General features: G+C 40.7%; 1 protein-coding gene across 1 annotated transcript; it reads right to left on the bottom strand.

The window, feature by feature from the left end:
* Positions 1-4421: 4421 nt before the first annotated feature.
* gucy2ca (guanylate cyclase 2Ca) lies at positions 4422-14434 on the bottom strand. The gene is made up of 27 exons (XM_041062820.1): positions 14224-14434; positions 13355-13467; positions 12571-12638; positions 12253-12471; positions 12031-12149; positions 11538-11637; positions 10820-10931; positions 10582-10726; positions 10153-10238; positions 9890-10007; positions 9622-9703; positions 9259-9352; positions 8813-8875; positions 8612-8683; positions 8407-8511; positions 8076-8162; positions 7671-7803; positions 7440-7577; positions 7220-7308; positions 6965-7056; positions 6510-6668; positions 5968-6160; positions 5592-5766; positions 5302-5400; positions 5063-5157; positions 4849-4925; positions 4422-4629 (listed from the first exon to the last, which is right to left on the bottom strand). Exons 1-27 carry the CDS (start codon positions 14432-14434, stop codon positions 4422-4424), a joined length of 3252 nt encoding a protein of 1083 aa, XP_040918754.1.
* Positions 14435-19990: the final 5556 nt, after the last annotated feature.

The following is a 19990-nucleotide window of genomic DNA, read 5'->3' as shown; positions in this document are numbered from 1 at the left end:
CACTCTTTCCTACGAAATGGAGGAACTGAAACTGTTTGACACCCTGCATTCATTTCATAAATCCTCTCATTACGTCCCTCCTCCGTGTCTCACAGTTCTATCTTCAACTCCTTTTTTTTTTTTTGTATTGAGTCACAAACACAAGTTTAGCAAAGGGTAACACTGTAGCAGGTCTCCTCATTGCTCACCCCGTTTCAGCCATGGCCAAGAAGGACTGTTCAGCTGGCCAGAAGTGGGACTACCTCGTCAACACCTGTGTCCCCAGTCAGACTGAAACCAGAACTGAGCCAGTACCAACAGGTGAGAACCAACATGGCAGAACTGCTGTCCCAATGTTTTAAGTCTCAAAACATCTTTGTATTTGTCTTGGTTTTAGAGCTAGATTGACTTGACGCTGTTATGTTGACATGTATTCTTCCTGGCTGTCTAAAACATCAGAGATGTGTTGTTTTCCAGCTGATCGACTTGTATTTATTTTCTCCTCTTTGGTGCAAACCATTTAAGAGATTACACTTGTGTACAGCTGCTTATGGTCTTTAAATTATTTTAACTGCCTGTGGTGGGGGCACTTCTCATCTTGAGATGAGAAGCTTATGTCTGCTCCCTTTGCATCAAATCAATGCTTGTAAACTTCCAGTTTATGCTCACAACCTAAATGATAACTTGGTCTTTACAGCTATTGAAAATATAAACTTTTCTATTGTTGAGGTTGCTAATCTGTCTGTTCTCCTCAGAGCCAACTATGGCTGTTGTGAACTGGGTGAAAGACAAGATTTCCACAACCCAGGCCGACCCACCGGTCGTGCTGAGTCAAGCTCTGTGGATCTTCGTGGTGCTGGCCACAGTGGGGTCCATCGTGGCTCTTGCTCTCTGGTTCATCATATGCAGACGACAGACCAGACTCAATAGCCCTGCAGGTAAGGACAACTAGTGTTAATGATTCATATGATAAGATTCTCTTTAATTTTTAGTCTCTTCTTTTCTTTAGAGAGTGGGTGTCACATAATGATTTAAATGCTGTTTCAGAGGCTACATAAATTTATTTTATTTATATATCAAGTTTCTGTGACTTTATTCTGAAAATATCAGTGTCAGTAATTGACCTTTCAACACGTATAATGTAAACGTATGTAACTTTTCTTGTAAAATAAAATATTATAATGTGACAGGTAAAGGAACGGATCCTTTAAGTCCTGTGATCCTCCATGCCTGGATGGATGGATTAAATATTTCCTCAGTGAAGTTCATTATATTAGGACAGCACGCAGTTTTTCAAGCATTCATCCAGTGGATGGTCATGTCATAACATCATCTGCCACTTATCTGGGTCCAGGCCCAGGTCGCGGGGGCGACTGCCGCCCAGTCCACAATGCACCGAAGTCCTACGGCACCTCCCATGGGTGGTGGGCCCCAGTGGGTGGTGTATTTATTTATTTCTTTTTTTGTTCCTGCAAGTGGGGCTTCTGACATGCAGAGCAGGCATCTGAGAGTCGTGTGGAGGAAGTGGGGTTGCAGGCAGGCAGGTGATGAAGTGTGACGTTCATCACAGTAGAAACTCCACAGTTTCTGTTCTCTTCTTCTCACTCGTCCCATGGGTCAACCCCGTTCTCTTACCAGCTATTCTGGTTCCAACACACATCCGTTGGTTAGGCCGGACGAACTAGGTCTCCGCGTGACCTTGAAAACACACAAACTGACAAAAAGACATCTAGAGAGGCACTAAAATCAGAACAGCTTCCACTCAGTCTTTTAACAGCCTTATGTGGGGGTGTGACCTGGTGGATAGAGAGCTCATGTTGTATACATAAAGCTGTGAAAGCTTCTCACATCTGTGTTTATCTCTGTGAAACATGCTGATTAAAACCAGTGTATCTAAAACGACCCTGGAAGTCATGTGACCAGTCTGTCTTTTTGTACAGCAGCTCATTCAGTGACTCTTGCGGTGATGAAGGTCTAGATAAAGCACAACAGCTCGAGCTTTTGTGCTTTATTTAACAATTATGCCAACATGACCATAATTTTAACCTTCTAGAATGCAACTCCTGTGCAGTCTTAACCCAATTACATGTATAACACAAGAACAAATCTCAGGGCTGAGGAGAAGCTACATTCTTTGCTTTTTTACTGACTCAATACAACTGTTTGTAAATAGACCTTTATCCACAGGACAACCAGGAATGTAAAATCCAGATTAGCAGGGTGAAGGTATTCAGCTTCTCCCACTTGTTGTAAAACACATCATTGTTTTACTTATGATATAATGCAGAAAACAACATGCTGTTGATCCTCACACAGATCAATATTTTCATTCTTAGCTGATCACATGTTTCTGATGACTCAAATGAGGAGCTGAAGTGAATAACGTTGCCTTTTGGATAGAAACACCCTTTCAGAAAACAGAGCCACATGGGACACTGTGCCAGAAAAGAGTAAGAGAAATCTGACTATTTAATATATTTGACCCACTTTAAATCAAGGTACCTTAAAATGTTTTGATTTATACAATATCAAAAGATCCACAACTTTCAGTGGTGGGTTAATATGTAGGTATACTGGATATGTGCGGTTGCATGGCATTTGATGGCATTTGATGGTCATGTCCTGTGGTGTTTGCATGGAACCGTGATGTCCCCTTTTCTCTTTTGTCCACTGTATATTACATGGTTTTCTTGACTGGAAACCTTAGTGGCTAAAAACAAATGGTGTCTCTAATTTATATTAGAGTGTGAGATAAGTTTCCCAGTTCAGATCCACAAGTGTGTTGATGGGATCAATGAGATCCTGTCACACAATATGTTATATTCAGTGTGAATATTTAGAGACTCTCGTGTTTGTGTTTCTGTCACAGAAGATGCAGAACCAGGACATGAACTTCTCCAGAAAACAGAGACACCTGCCAAGAAACTGCATTCAGAAAGAAATGGTCAGGCAGATATGTTTCAGAGAGCAGCAGAGGCCCCGTCACTCTGTCCTCACCTGCACCTGGGGGCCCCAAACGGCTCAAAGTGGGAGGAGGGCCTCATCACTTGCAGGGGCCCTGCCAAGCATGTTGAGACAGATGGAGGCAGAGGGCTGCCTGAATGCAGCACAGTGATCAAGCACAGGATCCCACTTCCTGCCACAGAGCTTGGTGGAACTGCCTTAGTTACAACTAAAACTGTATAAAGCTGCGTGAGTGTGTGTGTGTGCGCGTATGTGTGTGTTCTTGGTGAGATTCGTTTCTACCATGTTATCATGGTTTTTATATGATATTAGACTTTTTTTTTTTACAGCTGCTGTTTTATTTTTCTCCACTGCTTGAAAAAAAAAAAAATACACCTGTTGTGATGTGTACATTGGTGTCCAGTTATACCATGTAAGACTGTGTATAGTTTTAATGTATTTTACTGCAAAGTTTTGCCAAAAGACAAAACAAAGAAACTGCTCTGAACCTTGTGCTATATTTCAAACATTTAATAAAACACAAAACAAAAAAGAATCATCACAGAAATATGTTCTGAAAACAAGTTAGCATTGTTATGGTGCAAAAGAGAAATATTCTTGACAGGTATTGTTTGGATATAGTTTCACTGTCTTTGCAGCAGAAAAGGCTATTTACATGGTAAATAATTTTGTCAAACTTTCTCAATCAGTGAGCTTCCAGCAGGGACCATCTGACTATAAACAGAGAACTGTTCAAAGTAAAGGCAAGAAAAGTATATTTGATATCTTCCCTCAGTATCTGGATTCATTTTCTGACCATATGATTTGTTAATAGCTGTCAAAGGAGGACTCTCACTCTCAAATCCATGGAGTTGTGACAATTACTTTGCTTGTAAAATTAAAAGTAAAATTTGTAGCCAGTTTTGAAAAATGTGTGACTTTAGCGCCCCCAAGTGATAATGTCAAAATCAACAAACACAAAGTGAGCCTCAAAAGAAAATGCTGTTTTCTGCACAGTTAAAAAAAGTTATATTTTGCAGATGTTTGCTACTCTTTCTGTCACTTTTACTGTTTGGTTCCTTCCTTATTCCCATGAATAACAGGTCAAATGTAATGATGTAAAGTTTGTGTCAGTGCCACACAACAAAAGAGGAAGGCCTTATTTCCAGCACTACTACTACTTCTTCTATTTGCCACAGCAAATGATATACAAATATATGCATAAACGGATTTTCCCTTTTAATGAACGATGACACAAAGTTAATGTCAAGAAACAGTTTGAAATGTGAAGTGTGTATGTCTGGGAAAAATCAAGAGAACTGAAGCCTTCGGCAGGCATGTTTCTCACCTCTGACATGCCTGCTTGTTCCATAGCTGTCCACCAGTCACTCCAGCCCCTGGATGGACAGAGCTGCCCAAAGAAACCCAACAGTGCTGATTCAGACAGGTACAGATTATGGTGCAACCCCTGCTTTTTCTCATGAACGTTCTTTGTGGAATCACAAGTAGGTACTGGGGTTGTCAGTAACAGCCAGGTGGAAGTACTCAGGCGGGCTGTCACTTTGCAGGCTGCTGTTGGTCTCCCTCCGACGGACTTTGGTGGACAGGGTCTTCCTCTTTTCGAAGCCCTCGCTCCCATCTCCACGCTTCTCCAGACTGGACACTATCATCTCCGCCAGATCCTGCTGGAGCCGCTGGAAGTTCTCACTGAGACAGTATTTAGTAAGTAATAATTTTGGATCATGAAATGTTTGGAAGATGCAAAATGCCCAAAATTATCTACAGATTCTGTTTAGCTTCAAAAATAACACATACATTACAGTGAGTACTGATCACATGACCACAAGGAGTGTATCTTTCAGCATTAGAAGACGTGTGTCTTATAAAGTGTCAGTGTAAATATGAATGGGAGTGTGTTTTACTCACGCTGTTGGAGGTGTGGGCAGGTTGTATTTTCCCCCAGTCACACCTGTTAACCAGTATGTCATTTCTTTGCCTTTACCCTGTGAGTTATTGACACACGGACGGACACACACAGACAGAAGAAATGGTCATTAGTCACTACTATCTGTACAGTTTACTCTAGTTGTAAATGACGGGATAGCTGAGTATGTGAAAAGTTAAAGCAAACCCAGCTCACCTTCAGGTATGTCTCTCCTCTCTTTTCATACTCAAACTGGCAGTCTGTCCTCTGCAGGATGTTGATGGTGGACTGGCTGACGTGAATTCTCAGAGCTGGAATGACAAAGGTAGAAAGAAACATCTGAGTCATTCAACCTTCAGCTCTCTTTAACTCTGTGAACATGAAGATCAGAAGCTGTGTGTAGACTGCCACCATTGTGACTGTGTTAAAGTGTGTGCGCATGTGCTGTCTCTTACGCAGGCCTGTGGACTCCATGCGTGAGGCGGTGTTGACCGTATCCCCGAAAAGACAGTAACGAGGCATTTTGTTCCCCACCACTCCTGCTGCACACGGTCCTACACACAAATGCACACAAACATTACTATCGTTGCTTTTTTTTTTTTTTTTTTTTTACTCTGCCTTAATCTTTGTCTTTGGTGTTGTAAGGGTGAAACATTACCATCATTACCTACCTATATTTTAGCGGAAGGTTATGGACAAGAACAAGGATTTCAGTGAGTAAGACCAAACCATGAATTTCTGTTACCTGAATGTACGCCAATGCGGATCCACAGAGGGATGCCAGGCAGGTGCTGCAACTCAAAAGTCCCTACAAATGCCAGGATGTCCAGGGCCATGTGGGCGATGTCCACTGCATGCCTGTTGCCGTTGCGTTTGGGTAAACCTGACGCAACCATGTACGCATCTCCTATTGTCTCAACCTGAGAGACAATGGATGAATATCAGTCAGAATCTAAAATCTAAGTCACAAAACAGTTCTTATAAATACAAAAAGAATTACATTCAGAAAAACAGCAGGGCCATGCTGCCTCTTAACCTCAGCTTAACTTCCACCGCTGCACTGCCAACCCTTTAACTGACTGTTAAAAAGTAGATCATAAAAGACCCAACGAGCAAAGCACCTTATAGACATCATGGTGGTCAAGGATGCTGTCAAAGTTCTTGTAGATGTCGTTGAGCATGTCGACCACCTCCATGGGGGTGCTGTAGTGGCAGAGGGTGGTGAACCCCACGATGTCGCTGAAATAAATGGTCACCTCCTCAAACAGCTCTGGCTCCACTCGGCCTGTCTCCTTCAGTGAACGCACCACTGGGCTTAGGAGACGAAGGGAGGGAGGGGTAAATATACAATTATAGGCAATTGATAAAAGGAGGGAGAAAGGCAGAGAAAATAAAAAACAGTTCCTGATTTCAACATCCAGCTGTAAAGGAGCAACATTGGTATTTGTTTAGAGTTGTGTTTCAAGGAAACCTACCAAATAGAAGACAAAAAGTCACCCTTCTTCTAGCTCTGTCTCGACCAATAGATAAACATCGGTCTCTTTTGCTCCTAAACTGCAGAGGTGGCTGATAATTCCCTGTGGGGTTGTCAGTACAAACACGTCTACTTTAAACACACCCCTGTTTTCAGCCATCCAATGTAACAGATATGGCACAAACCTACCCGGGAAGTAGCATGAAGTTGAGACGATCAGCTCTGTCCCTCTCAGCTTTGTACAAAGAGGTCCTCTCCTCCACCAGACGCTCCAGAGTCCTTGAGTAATTCTGCAGGCGACGGATCAGGTTGTCCATGTACGTCTCAGTGGCTTGGTTATGTAGGTTACTGCATAAGAAGACAACCATGTATCATTACAAGCAGTTATATCATTTAAAGCTTTACTCATCATGCAGTAGAATAGTGTGGCATTAATTATCTCATAGCAATAAAGAGCTTCATATGTACTAATGGCCAAAAATATGTGGACCCTGTGGAAAGTCTGTCATACTGCATATTAATCCCCAGGGTTTTGGACTGAGATGTTTAACAATCACATATGTAGGCCTATATGATGGTCTGGTGTCCACATATATCTGGCCATGTGCTAAGTCACCCTTAATGAATGTGTGGTGTTGACGTACCTGAAAATCTTCCCCAGAGTTACCTCTATTCTTTTAAAATCTGGCCTCCGTTCTGGGTCTTCCTCCCAGCAGGTCTTTATTAGCATATACAGCTGTATACACACATAAGCACACACATACATGCAGACAAAAAATAAAAGCAGAGAGAGCTGAGTATTTCCCTGATTACATTTAACACTGATGGATCCACCTTTATGCTCAGAGCGTGTTACTGTAACAGTAAATGTGCTCCTCTGTGTTCGGTGGCTGTCTTACCTCGATCTCCCTCTCTGATGCATTGTCAAAACTGAGGTCAGGTCTAAACACTCCCATCTCAGTGGGATACTGCACTCTGTGGATTTTCTCTGAGGGATCACACAACCATCAGGTAAACAAGGTGAGCAGGACTTAAGAGCTGAGGATGATTACTGTGTTGTCCATCAACAGCCCATCTTCCACATGCAGTATGATGGTGCACCAAATGATCCAGGCCTACCTGCATTATTAGAGCAGTGCTGTGTAAAGAACGGGGATCGCCTCAAAAGGATCTCGTGGGCGATGATGGCATAGCTGTAGACGTCGCCTTTTTGAGACACCCCGTCTTTCCGAAGATGCTCCGGGGCCGTCCACACATCTGAGAGGAGAGGAGACGAGAAGCTGAGCTGCTGGCACTCGCACTGTTTAGATCAATAATCAAACTCAATAATGATGTAAAACTGGGTCTCACCTCTGCCTGGACTCAGGATGGTGTGGCAGCCAAAGTCAGTGATCTTGACCACCATGCGGTTGTCAACCACACAATTGGTGGACTTGAGGCGGCCGTGGACTTCAATATTACTGGAGTGGAGATATGACATGCCCTGTAGGGGACACCAAGCAGGAGGACACTCTTTAATCCAGGACATTTGTCTAGAGTTGCTATTTCTTGTGTCATTACAATCTCTCTGGGGTGTTTACACTTCAATTAGGAAAATCATGCTAAATTTAAATAACTATTACTGAGGGGAAAATAAATCCCCATTCATTGTGTAATGCACAATGAGTAATGTGACAAAGTAGTTCGTTTTCCTAATTTGTCCAATGAAACAGGAAAGTGTGTGAATAAATGACCCACAAAAAAATCATACAGTACCTTTGCTATGTCATACATGACTGATATCTTAAACTCCATGTCCATGAAGGTTTCATCAGGGTAAGAGATTCTGTCATTCAGAATGTACTGGGAAAGGAAACAGATAAAGATCACTTTGACTACTGTGCTCGCACACTGTATTCAGTTTATGGAACAGTGTGTGTGCATGCGTGTGTGTGAGAGAGAGAGAGAGATGTCAGATGTCTTCCTCTGTACTAAAAACCTACAGACAGAAAATTAACTCATAGATAAATGACACTGGCAACTGCAGGATCTGACATGCAGGGAAATTTTAAGACAGTGGGTCTGAGTAAATGAAACATGCTCTTACCCGGAGGGAGCCCCTCTGACACAGCTCAAACACCCCAAACACACCGTACTCAAACTTCACCGTGCCATAGAACTTGGTCAGGTTGTAGTAGTCGATGCGGAGAAGCTGAAACATGAAGACAGGAAGAAGTGAAGGGGAGAATCTGAAAGTCCAAGTGCTCGAATGCTTTAAAAACAGAGTTTTGTGTATAACAGAGGTGTCTCACAGTGTTAAGCTCAATCCTCTGGTCCTCGTTGAAATCCCCTTCAGTGTGTTTCAGCTCTTTCAAAATCACAGGCTGAAGAAGACAGAGAAAGAAAACACACTCATACACCGAGATAAAAGGTTCAACATGATCATCTCTTTCTCTTTATTCTTTTTGTTCGACTAATAAATATTGATTTTTGGAAAGGTGGAATGCTCGTACCTTCTTGTCATAGCGCCCGCGATGAGAAAAGTACGTGCTGTCCTTCCTCTTATCGTCATCAATCTGTTACATAAATACACAGGAGAAAAATGGTAGTTGCAAGCCCACCACACAGCACCTTACACAGTACCTCCTTTATGGTTACACTCATTACACTCAAATGCTTGTCAAATTATATTGTTTAATAATACCTACCTTCCCCTAACCTCTGGTGAAAAGTACATTTACTCATGTACTGGCCTTAAGTGCAATTTTGAGTTACTTGTATTTCAACAGGTGTTTTCATTTTATGCTTCTTTATTCTTCTAGGGGCGAATATTAAACTTTTCACACCACTACAGATTAAACCACTGATTCTCAAACTTTTTGGAATACAAAAACATAGCGTCTCCTGTATATTACGTGCATTATGATCTAACGTGCAGGTGATGAACGAGGGTGTTTACCTTCAGTGAGACCTCCTTCTCATCCAGTGGACCAATCAGTTGAGGGTCAATGTGAGACCACTTCTTCTGCATAAGACGTTCTTTCCTGTTCTGCCTAACATTATTCACACACACACACACACATAACAGCTTTATAAAAGCTTCATACAGCTTTATCTGGTCTTTAAATTTTCAGCTCTTCAACTAAAACCACATTTTGTTGCAAATGGCATTAAAAACATTTTATCGCCAATAATTTTACATCCTAGCCAGAACTGCTGCACCATCTTCATGTTCTCTGAAAGCAGAGAATTTGTACGTTGTCTTGTGAAAATGGTACATGTGGCACCTGCAATACAGCTGTAAAATGTGTCTTCCGTCTACCTGTAGAAGATGAGAGCGATGGCTGTCACCACGATGACACTAAGACTCAGAACAATCACAATCACATCCTGCGTATCTAAGTCTGGAAGGGAATTAACAACAAAGCATTTACAGTGTTACTTGGAATAAAGACCATGAAATCACACCATATTTCTAAATGACATCCTCAGGTATTGATGAGTTTGTTGCCTGTAACAAACATTGTATGTCGTTAACAGTTTCCAGGTCACACTACCTCAACACCATGAGTGTGCTTGTTGTGTCTTACCATTTGGATTTTCTGGAATGTCAGGAGGCAGGTGGCCCCGTTTCCACGGCAGCGCGGGGTTTTTGTCTCGCACTATGGTTTCGTTTCGCGATGAATCAAACACTAACAGGGTTTCGTACTGGAGGGAGACAAAATACAGAAACAGATGTTCATCTTTACACTGACCCTTTAAAGCAAAGCAGAGATTTTGGCTGAAAAACAAAAAAGATAAAGTTTGACTCAAAATCTGTCCGTGCAAACTGCTGAATGGACATTAGTCTAACCTTGCCAGTGAGGGCTGATGTGTAAATCATAGTGAAGTTAACATCTCTGTCACCGTATTCGTCGATCTTGTAGTGTCCTCCCTCACCTGCTTGAAGCAAGCACACACATGCACACACAATAAAGAAAGCATTTTTAATTTAATTACAATCTAAGTGCATTGGATGAGCTGCAAAATGTTCATTATAGAGTAGGTAAAAAAAGAAGTAAGATGAATAAAATTTTATTTAGTCAGAAAATTTTGGCACAAATCTAAATAGTAAGGACGAATTTGGCTGCAATTATCAATTATCTTCATTATTTATTAATTCGCCAACAATTTTCTTGAGTAACCGATTAATTGTTGGGTGCATTTAAGAGAGTCGAAGGTAACTTTTACAAGGCACAAGACAAGAGCAGCAAATCCTGGAGATGTCACTGATCATACGCACCGTTAAAGGAGACGTTTCCAAACGGGTTGTCACTTAGAGGCACGTCATGTAATCCCTTGTTGTGTCGCTGGCTAAGCATCCTCGCTCTGAGCACTTTGCCAAACAGCAGAACACCATCATGATACCCAGCCACATAGTCATTCATCTGCCAATTAGATTGAAAGACAGAGAAAAACAGTCATGCAGTTGTACCATAGCTGTTTTCCTGCACTGTCGTCGTCTGTGAGTTGCAGCTCACCGTGTTGTTGTGCAGTGAGTTTGATCCATGGCTGTAGTTCCTCGGTGGCAGAGTGATCACCAGGACATTCTCCATTCCCTTACTGGATGTTGTGTTGACATAGTAATCAGGGCTGGAGGAAGGTAAAAGGTGTCACTGTGAAAAACATTACTTCTACACTACCAGTCAAAAGTTTGGACTCACCTTCTCATTCAGTTGTTTTTCTTTTTTTTTTTTTTTATTACTTTCTACATTGTAGATTCATACTGAAGACATAAAAACTATGAAGGAACACATAAGGAATTATGTAGCTAACAAAAGTGTTAAACCAACCAGAAAATGTTTTATGTTATAGATTCTTCAAAGTAGCCTTTTGCTTTGATGATAGCCTTGCACACTCTTGGCATTCTCTCAGTCAGTTTCAGGAGGTAGTCACCTGGAATGGTTTTCAGACCACAGGTGTGCCTCGTCAAGAGTTAATTAGTTGAATTTCTTGCCTTCTTAATGTGCTTGAGACCATCAGCTGTGTTTTGCAGAGGTAGGGTTTGTACACAGTTAACAGCCCTGTTTGACTAAAGAAAAGCTACTGAATGAGAAGGTGTGTCCAGACTTTTGACTGGTACAATGTACAACTCTAAAGGTTTCACATTACGCTCTAATTTCCCAACTGACATTGAAAAGAATGAAGCTCCTTGTTTACATTGTATGGGCAAAATGGTAAAATCACAGCCAGGCTTACTTGTAAATATCAAGGAGGATGAACATGATGTCCTCATGTATCTGGCCCACCCCCGCTTTTATTGAAACAATGTCTTCGGTGGTCCCACATAAGATGAAAACTGAAATGAATGAATCAGTTTCACTATAACAGGAAGAAAAAACATTTCTGCTGCACTGTACATTCAACACAATTCTTTTCCAGCTGCTGTACATGCTGTACAAAATCTCAATAGACAAACTGACAGAAAAAAACGAGAATACAGCCAAATAACAAAGAAACAAGACTAGGTTGATATAGTTAGTATTTTACATTCTGATATTTTCCCTCTTCACAACATACGTTTTAACTGTTGTGTTAAATAGCTGACTCATCGATTGTGTAGACATAATATGATGTTTTGTTTTTCAGGTCAACACTTGCTTGGTCAGGGTTTCTTGGAGGAATGACGCATCTCAAGCCTAACCCTAACCCTAAGTGTGATGTATTTCAGACTAACTCAAAAAATACCCACTGTTGCTGTGTCTTTTCTTAGCATTTAGGGCGTCCCTCAGCTCGCCCTCCCCACGCAGCATCTCTCTGTTTATGTCTGAGGCAAAGTTGGCGGAGGGTGCTTCCAATGCATTGATGTACCTGAGGCAAAAAAAAAAACAAGACAAAAAAAAATGGCACATGCTGGAGAGCCAAATGAAGCAACGGAGGTCACGTAAGTGACCTGCATCCTGTGTTGTCTCACCAGAAGCAGTCTTCAGTTACATTGCTGGACTTCTTGTAGACATAGACCTGCTTCCAAGAAATCTTAAATGGCAAAGTTGTCTTCATGAAGTTGATGAATAAGTCTGTGATCTTGCGTGCCGGAGGCAGAATTCGGGTCAGTTTGGGCTTATAGTCACATGAGAGACCAAAACTCCCGGCTGAGATGATGGGAATGCTCAGGCTCAGGCCAATTTCATCACTAAGGCAAACAACAGGGGTGAAAAGCCAAAAATTAGTCAGTTGCTAATTGGCATATACATAATGTAAAGACAAAAAGAAAATAAAAAGTCACACTCACTCCACTAACTGGAATGTGGCATAAGTGCAGGAAGGCCCCAGCATGATGCATCCGACTTCACCATTATTCTGCAGAGGCATACAGTACATGCAGCGATTGTCATAACAAAGGCATTATAAGTCTCACAAAAACAGTTTTGTATGAAAATATGAATCACAGGTCTGTGATTTCAGTGCCTTCATGGAGTTATTTCATGATTTACCTTTGTCCTTGACTTCTTGTCTAGTTCTACATCAGTTTGTTATTCCCTCGATTTCCCAGAATCCCTGAACTGCTATCCCATAACTTTGTCTGAAGAGCAGGAGTAATAGCAGAATGACACCTACATTATATTGTGGTCAATTTAGGCTGTTAGTTGTGGATATTTGCAACGTTGGACTAAATGGCTCATTTATAACTTCAGATTTAAGTGTGCCATGATAACCATCATGTCATGGAGCAATAGCTCAAGGGTGACCAAAGGATGATAAACTCAATCAAATATCAAACCACAACAGGAGAACTTGTTATTGGTGTCCACCTAGCTGCAGAAAAGTTTAATCCCTTGGATCTTATCAGCATTTACAGTAGCTGAAAAATGAGGTTTTAGAAATGACAGAGGACAAAGAGGTAAACACAGCACCGGAAATTCTGGTTCTGGTGTCTCTCTCTCTTATGTTGCACCGTTAAGTAAGTGGTCTGAGATTGTCTCAGTACATCTTCACCAATTGATAAATTTGACCTTAATATACACAATGAAAGAAACACTTTAAACATTTTAATCTCATCTTTTGTCCACACTCACATGCAGCATCTTGAGAATTGCCACTCCCTCACAGGTACTGCTCCCACAGCCCTGTCGGTTGTACACGGTGGTGTTGAACCCGTTGAAGCTAGCCGTCAAAGTGAAGTTTAAATCTTGAGTCATGGAAAGAAGATAAGAGTTATCAATATCAAAAAACACCTCATCAATCTCTTTAATCTAATCTATGTTAAGATTAGATTTGACTGATTTATTACCTACTGGTGTAAAATTTGCCTTTGTTTTCTGCTGCAGAGAATTTCAACAAGTTTATTTTTAGCAGCTGCAGGAAAATAGTGAACATTGAAAAGAGTCTGGTCTGATAATAAGAAGACCACCCTCTGACAAAATGATGGCAGTAAGAGTAAAGCTATAATGGATTGTTACTGAAAATGACAAGTTATCTAAACTAATACACGAAACAATCCCATATATATATCTTGATATATCTTGATTTTAAATTACATTTTAATTCTCTTTATCATCCTTGGCAGTCTTTCATCATTTACACAACAATGATGACCTCTTCTTACTCAACAGGATGTAGAGAAACTAGTTCATACATTCATGAGCCATCTTGACTTTGTAGTTCTCTGTTTTGTTTTCTAGGAGCTGCTAGAACTTTACTTCCAGTTGTTTAAAACATTGGTGCTGAAGTCCTACCTTTGAAATAAAAAGCCATCACAGCTGTCCCGCTGACAGACAGGACTGATTATATTTCTATTATATTTCTTTGCAACAAAATTTTCTTTGTTTCAAGCCTTTGTCACATTTTTCCTTGAATTATTTATTTTTTTATTGGCTGTTGTAAAAACATGTGTTTGTAGATTGCATGAAATTGATGGTATTTCAGTCATACCATCAGTCCATACCATGTTTAATGTTCTCTCGATTCTCCTCTTCAATGGCTTGTTCCACAGCTTCCTGCACAAATGATCGACTCCACCCGTAAGTGGTGTCCTCCAGCAGTACAACATTCATGGTGTATTTGCGGTTCCCTGATATACAGTTGTCCAGCATCTTGTTGGCGGCCACCGCCATTATCAGCACTCCCAGGTAAGGTAAAGAGTGTGAGCTGCACATCTTGATCCTTAAGATTTTCCCTTTCCTCTCAGAACTCTGCTTCTTCTCCACAGTCTCTACATGTCAAAAACAAATAATTCTGCTCAGATAAACAGGCAGGCTGAAAGCAGGTCTTTACATTTGCCCACCTGAACAGGTCCTTTCCACAACAGAAGTCCAAGAACAGAAGTGAACAGGGCTCCTCTGTGACTAACCAGAAGTTACCGTGTCTCTTGATTCACTGTCTAGCGTCCGCGTAAGAGTAGAAAATAAAGATAAAGATATTGACCTTAGCCACTTTTAGTAAATGCAAAAGAAAATGGGGATTGAAAACAAGAAAAGCAGTCCTCACACCAGTTGTTCCTCTGGTACAAGCCTGAATTCAATAATCCTCCACCTTGGTACAGGCTGGTCTACCTGTGCTCCATGGGTTAATGAACAACTGTCAAGTGACAGTCGATGCACCAGACTGAAGGAGGGTAGGGCAGGAATGACTCCCACACTCCATCTGAATTGACGTCTCACTTAGAAACGTACTGAGAGTATAATTCATTCTGTTTGTAAACATGAAGTTGAGGCCTGCCTCCACATCGCATCTCCAGTCTGAATAACAACAGAGATTATCCCCAGATTTCCATTTCTGACCAGTTTGTCAGTGTCTGGGAGATAGAGTGAAAATAAAATACCAGTACCTGCCAGTACCTTTGCACTGACAATATCAGATTAATTCTAGTCTCATGACCTGTAGATTGGTAACAAAAAACATATATGCAGACAGTGGAATTAGTCTTTACACTTTTTTTTTACTCAGTCTGGTTTGTTCTGAAGACAGGCAAAGGTGGGGGAAAGCTTGCACAGTGAGAGGAGCAAAGGTCAAAGGAGGCCATAAAAGTGAAGGCTTGTGTGGCGCTGATAAATATTGTCTGCTATAAAAGCAGGGTGGATTAAGCCTGTAAAAGTATTGCCTAAACTGCTAAACCAGTGTCACTTCATTTTTAGAAAGCTGGCTTGCAACACCAAAACCAAATCAAAGGTGCGGGTATTGTGTGGGTAATTGTTTGGGTAAAGGAGGCCACTGAAGTTGCAGAATGGTAGATCTTCATAGTTTCGATGGATTTTGAATAAGACATTCCACTGGATGAACTGTAACCACTTTGGCCATCCCAGATTTTTCACCTGTTTCTTTTGTATTAGTCAATTAATCATTTGGCCTATGTGTCACCAGAAAACTGAGGGGGGAAAAAATATCTGTTGCAAGAACCTGAGGTGATGTTGTCAGATTTCTTGTACAATCCTTAGTGTTTTTATTTTTTCTGTTGTTTCATTAACAATCCATCTTCCATGAACAGAATGTAATCCTATTGCCAGTCCTAAATCTTTCCTGTGTCAGACTCTTCTTTTATTACTCCGTGACTGTTTTTCTCACACTGTTTTGTGCTCTGTGCTTCCCTGCTGAGAAGAAGAATTTAAAGAATTATCATTCCGATAGAGACCGTATTTACATCACATTTGTGTAAGCCAAGTTAATTGAGCTTGCTCTCTGTAGAATGTCAGATATTAATCAGAAAAAAAAAATTGTCGTTCCTGGAAGATCACAAACACGTGTCATGTTTTCCTATAATAAACTCGCAACTAACACCAAAACCCTGTCCATTATTATGCTATGTGATTCTACCATGGTATATGCATGGTAGATGGGCGGATGACAATGGGCTAGAGTACAAAATTTCCAACTAAATCTCCTGTCTTTCCAGTACAGTACATCATCACTCAGTTTCCTGTCTGGCCACCACTGCACAGGGTCGTAAAAACGTCTTAAACAAACACACACATATATGACGTTGTAATAGCACGGTTGGCTTGGGCCACACAGCCATTTATTCCCATTACAGTTTAATGTGAAGAGCTTTTCCATCTCAACACACCCTGGCACATTATCAGACAGAGCAAATAGTAATGTGTTAAAAGGGACAAGCCTTTTTGCTTTATTGTCTCACCCTGACTGTTTAATAGCAACTGGACGCTGTTAACAGTGATTGTTATTGTCAGTCTGAGAAAATGGGTCCAACTGACCACTTTCCCCTCAGCTTGAGCATAGATAAGAAGGTTGATGGAGACCTTAGTTCAACTCGCAGAACACCCAAGGAAGTGGGTTAGCACACGCGCACACACACACACACACACACACACACACACACACACACACACACACACACACACACACACACACACACACACACACACACACACACACACACACACACACACACACACACACAGAGTCCAAGACTATTAGAAAAGCAAAGCCAATTCCTTTGTTTTTGTTATATACTGTTCAAGATCAAAAGATGAAAATGAGGCAAAAGTTCAGAATTTCAGCTTTTATTTCCTGGTATTTAAATCTAGATGTGTGAAAAAAATTGGAACATGTCCACATAAATGAAAGATGATGGTTGAAGTGAAAATAATGCTTTTTTTTTAAGCATAACCACAAGTGATCCCTTCAGGATATCTTGTAGCTTTTTTTTTGTGAATCAAGAGTATCACCTCCTCGACTCCATTACAAACTCAAACAATTATCAATCCGCAAGCTACAATGCCCAGCCATTTTAGGAAATAGGATAGGCCTTTTTAAAAATGAAATATACTTGTAAATATTTACATCCTCAGTAAGAACAAATAGACAAAAGAACAGGGATCGTACACACAGTAGTAAAGTCAAAAAGTGTTGAGAGACAGACAAGTTGTTGATTTTGATCATTTCATGGGATTTGTTAACAGTCAACAGAAAAGGGGCCTTGTGCCTTGAATAAAGTTTAAAGCTATGAGGCTGTCTGTGGGGACTGGAACGTGTATTGAGGTCAAAGTCAGACAAAGAGGCATGTTCACAATTTCAGAAGCTAATGATTAGTCTGTTTATGATAAGTCAGTAATCATCCTCTGCTGCCTGTTTCCTCATACCATATAAATTGACAGCTTACTAACAAATCAGGCACATAAATGAAAGACAGAACTTGGTGACTCAAAATTTCTTTGGCTTGAAACTAAATGCCACAAGGTCTGCCTGTGTGGTCAAAACTAACAAACATAGATACCCTACATATGCCAAAATACAAAATCTATGTGTGTCATGTTCTGGATCAAAAAGGGTCATGCTGCTTTCTGCTCTGAAAGTATTACTTATTGTGAACCTTAGGGCCATGCAGTGTTGATTTATGATGGCTGTGAAATGCAGGAAAGATAAAACATACAAGTGATTTATGGTGCCAGTATTAGGCCGGTCACCTGTTGCAAAACTGGCCCAGACAAGAATTTGTACCAACAATCAGCCAAGATGCAAGAGTCCAGGTGACTGAGTGACAAAAATCTACCAGCAATCCAACACACTGAATACCTATATTGTATCAGTAAAATCAATCCAAGTCAACCATCCATTAAATTATAAAAATAACACAAACAACGTTTTAAAAACTACGATGGTCAGTCAGCTTACTGTTTCACGTTTCCCACAAGTCAAGTTTGCTTTGTTTGAAAAGCTAAAGAAAACAAAAGTTCTCTTTTGTTGTCTTGCAAAGCAAATATTTTTGGACACACACACAAAAAATTTAAATGTTTCTCATTTACACGTTTAAAACAAATATTGTCATGTGTAATGGAAAAGGCTGTGGGGCTATTTGTTGTATGAGGGCCCTGTCCTCCTCTGGCAAACACAACCAATTCATCACTACAGTCAACACAGTGTGACGGAAGCTGGACTTCATGAGCATTTATTTACAGATGGTGAGAAATGTAGAGACAGTATTTGACCGGGGGTTCTGGATTGGGGCAACGGCCTGTTTGACTTTAATTCTCTGTGTCTTGTAATACTTGTTGTCTTTTGAATAGATTGTGACTATGTTAAAACTTAAAGCTATTAACAAGTCTAAAATGTCAGTGAGCACTGTGCCGTCCCTGTCTCGCCCACTCTGCCCTCTTGTGGATGTGTTGTCACAGTGGAGATGAGACACTGCAGACAAAATGTTCTTAAAACTTAATAATATGTAGTTTGACCAAAGATTGAAATTTTGAGTGTTGCTGAAAGCATTAAGACCATGAGGTTTGCTTTGGTTTTAAGTCCAAACATGATTTTCATGTTCCTCTGTTGTGAATGAAACTATGAATGAACTGATGTTTTAGTTAATTGACACCAAAAAGGTACCAATATCCCATGGACACTACCACTATTCCACAGTCTGTTATTTGGAAAGTTAACTGACCTGTTTCAAAGTGGCACCGTGTTTGCCCCTACGCCTCACCTCACAGGCTCCCAGCTCCCAGCCATCACCTCCGGAGAAGGGCACATACTGTTGCTGTGCAGTGAAACGTGTCGCTGCACATTGGTTTACGGTCGACATCTGCGCACATTGGACACTGACCTGCACACAGACAAGTGACATGCGCTGCAGCTGTCTGAGATGTATGGTGTTATTTCGGAAGGTGTTCATGTATATTTACAGACTTTTTCTGAAACAGTGCTTTGTCTTGCGGGTGCACAACAAATTTCACATAAATCTGACACACAATGCAGTAAAATAAAATAAAAAATCTAATTTTAGCTCATGTACAATAGTCTAATCTAACTGAATCTTATCTAATACACTCTAATCTAATCTGATCTAATTTTACATGATGTAATCCAGTGTTAAGTAATCTAATCTTATTTTATATCATAATATAATTGAATCTCATCTAATTTAATTTTCCCTAATCTTATAAAATTTAAGAAGAAGCCAGTATTGATTAGAGCAGACTACTAACACACAGATGTTCTTAACCAAAGGTTTTTTCCAAAAGTTAGGAGACCATCTGAAGTAGGGCTAATAACCCTAACCCAGGCTATGACCTCATGATTTACAGGTTAATTTCCTACTGTGCATCAACTGCATCGTTGTTGCACAGTAGAGCATTTTCTTTGAAAAGTTACAAAATGTCTTGAGTAAATATGTCTTCACAATCACTCACAAAATCAAGGGTTAAAATGTGCTTCTCTTCATTTGTAAACATCCTAAGGCAGACAGAACAGGAAGGACAGGGGATCGGTTTACTGAACCAGTTTACACTTTAATGAAATATCTCTACCTTTGTAAATGTAATCTCACAGACACTGTGATGAAGAGAAGCCTCCACCTGCTAGAAGACTGCAAACTTTGAATTTGTATCCAGCAAAAAAAAAAAGGATGGAGGAGCACCAGAACTGTTGAGAGTGGTTTGATTAATTAGTTTCTGTGGAGTAATTAGAGTAATGGTAACACACTCAAACTGTGTGTGTTTGAGTGTGTAGAGTAATAAGTTATTACTCTACACACTACTACACACAGTTTACACTACACATCCTCTGCTGTTTCCTGTGTGTCTGTGCTGCATCCACCACTCTCCCCTCCTGCCCTTCACTTCTGGGTAAAAGGTTAGCTAGATGTTGACTGAACCGCCACGCCCCTTTGACGGCGTCACGCTCGTACCCCGGTCGTGATTGGCTGTCGCGTGAGGTACAGTGTTGCAAAAGAAACCGGACACGTTCCGCACGTTGTTGTTGTCGAA

Source organism: Toxotes jaculatrix, chromosome 18 (assembly GCF_017976425.1).
Source record: "Toxotes jaculatrix isolate fToxJac2 chromosome 18, fToxJac2.pri, whole genome shotgun sequence".
In the NCBI taxonomy this organism is placed as follows: domain Eukaryota; kingdom Metazoa; phylum Chordata; class Actinopteri; family Toxotidae; genus Toxotes; species Toxotes jaculatrix.
This window is presented reverse-complemented; position numbering and strand designations above follow the sequence as displayed.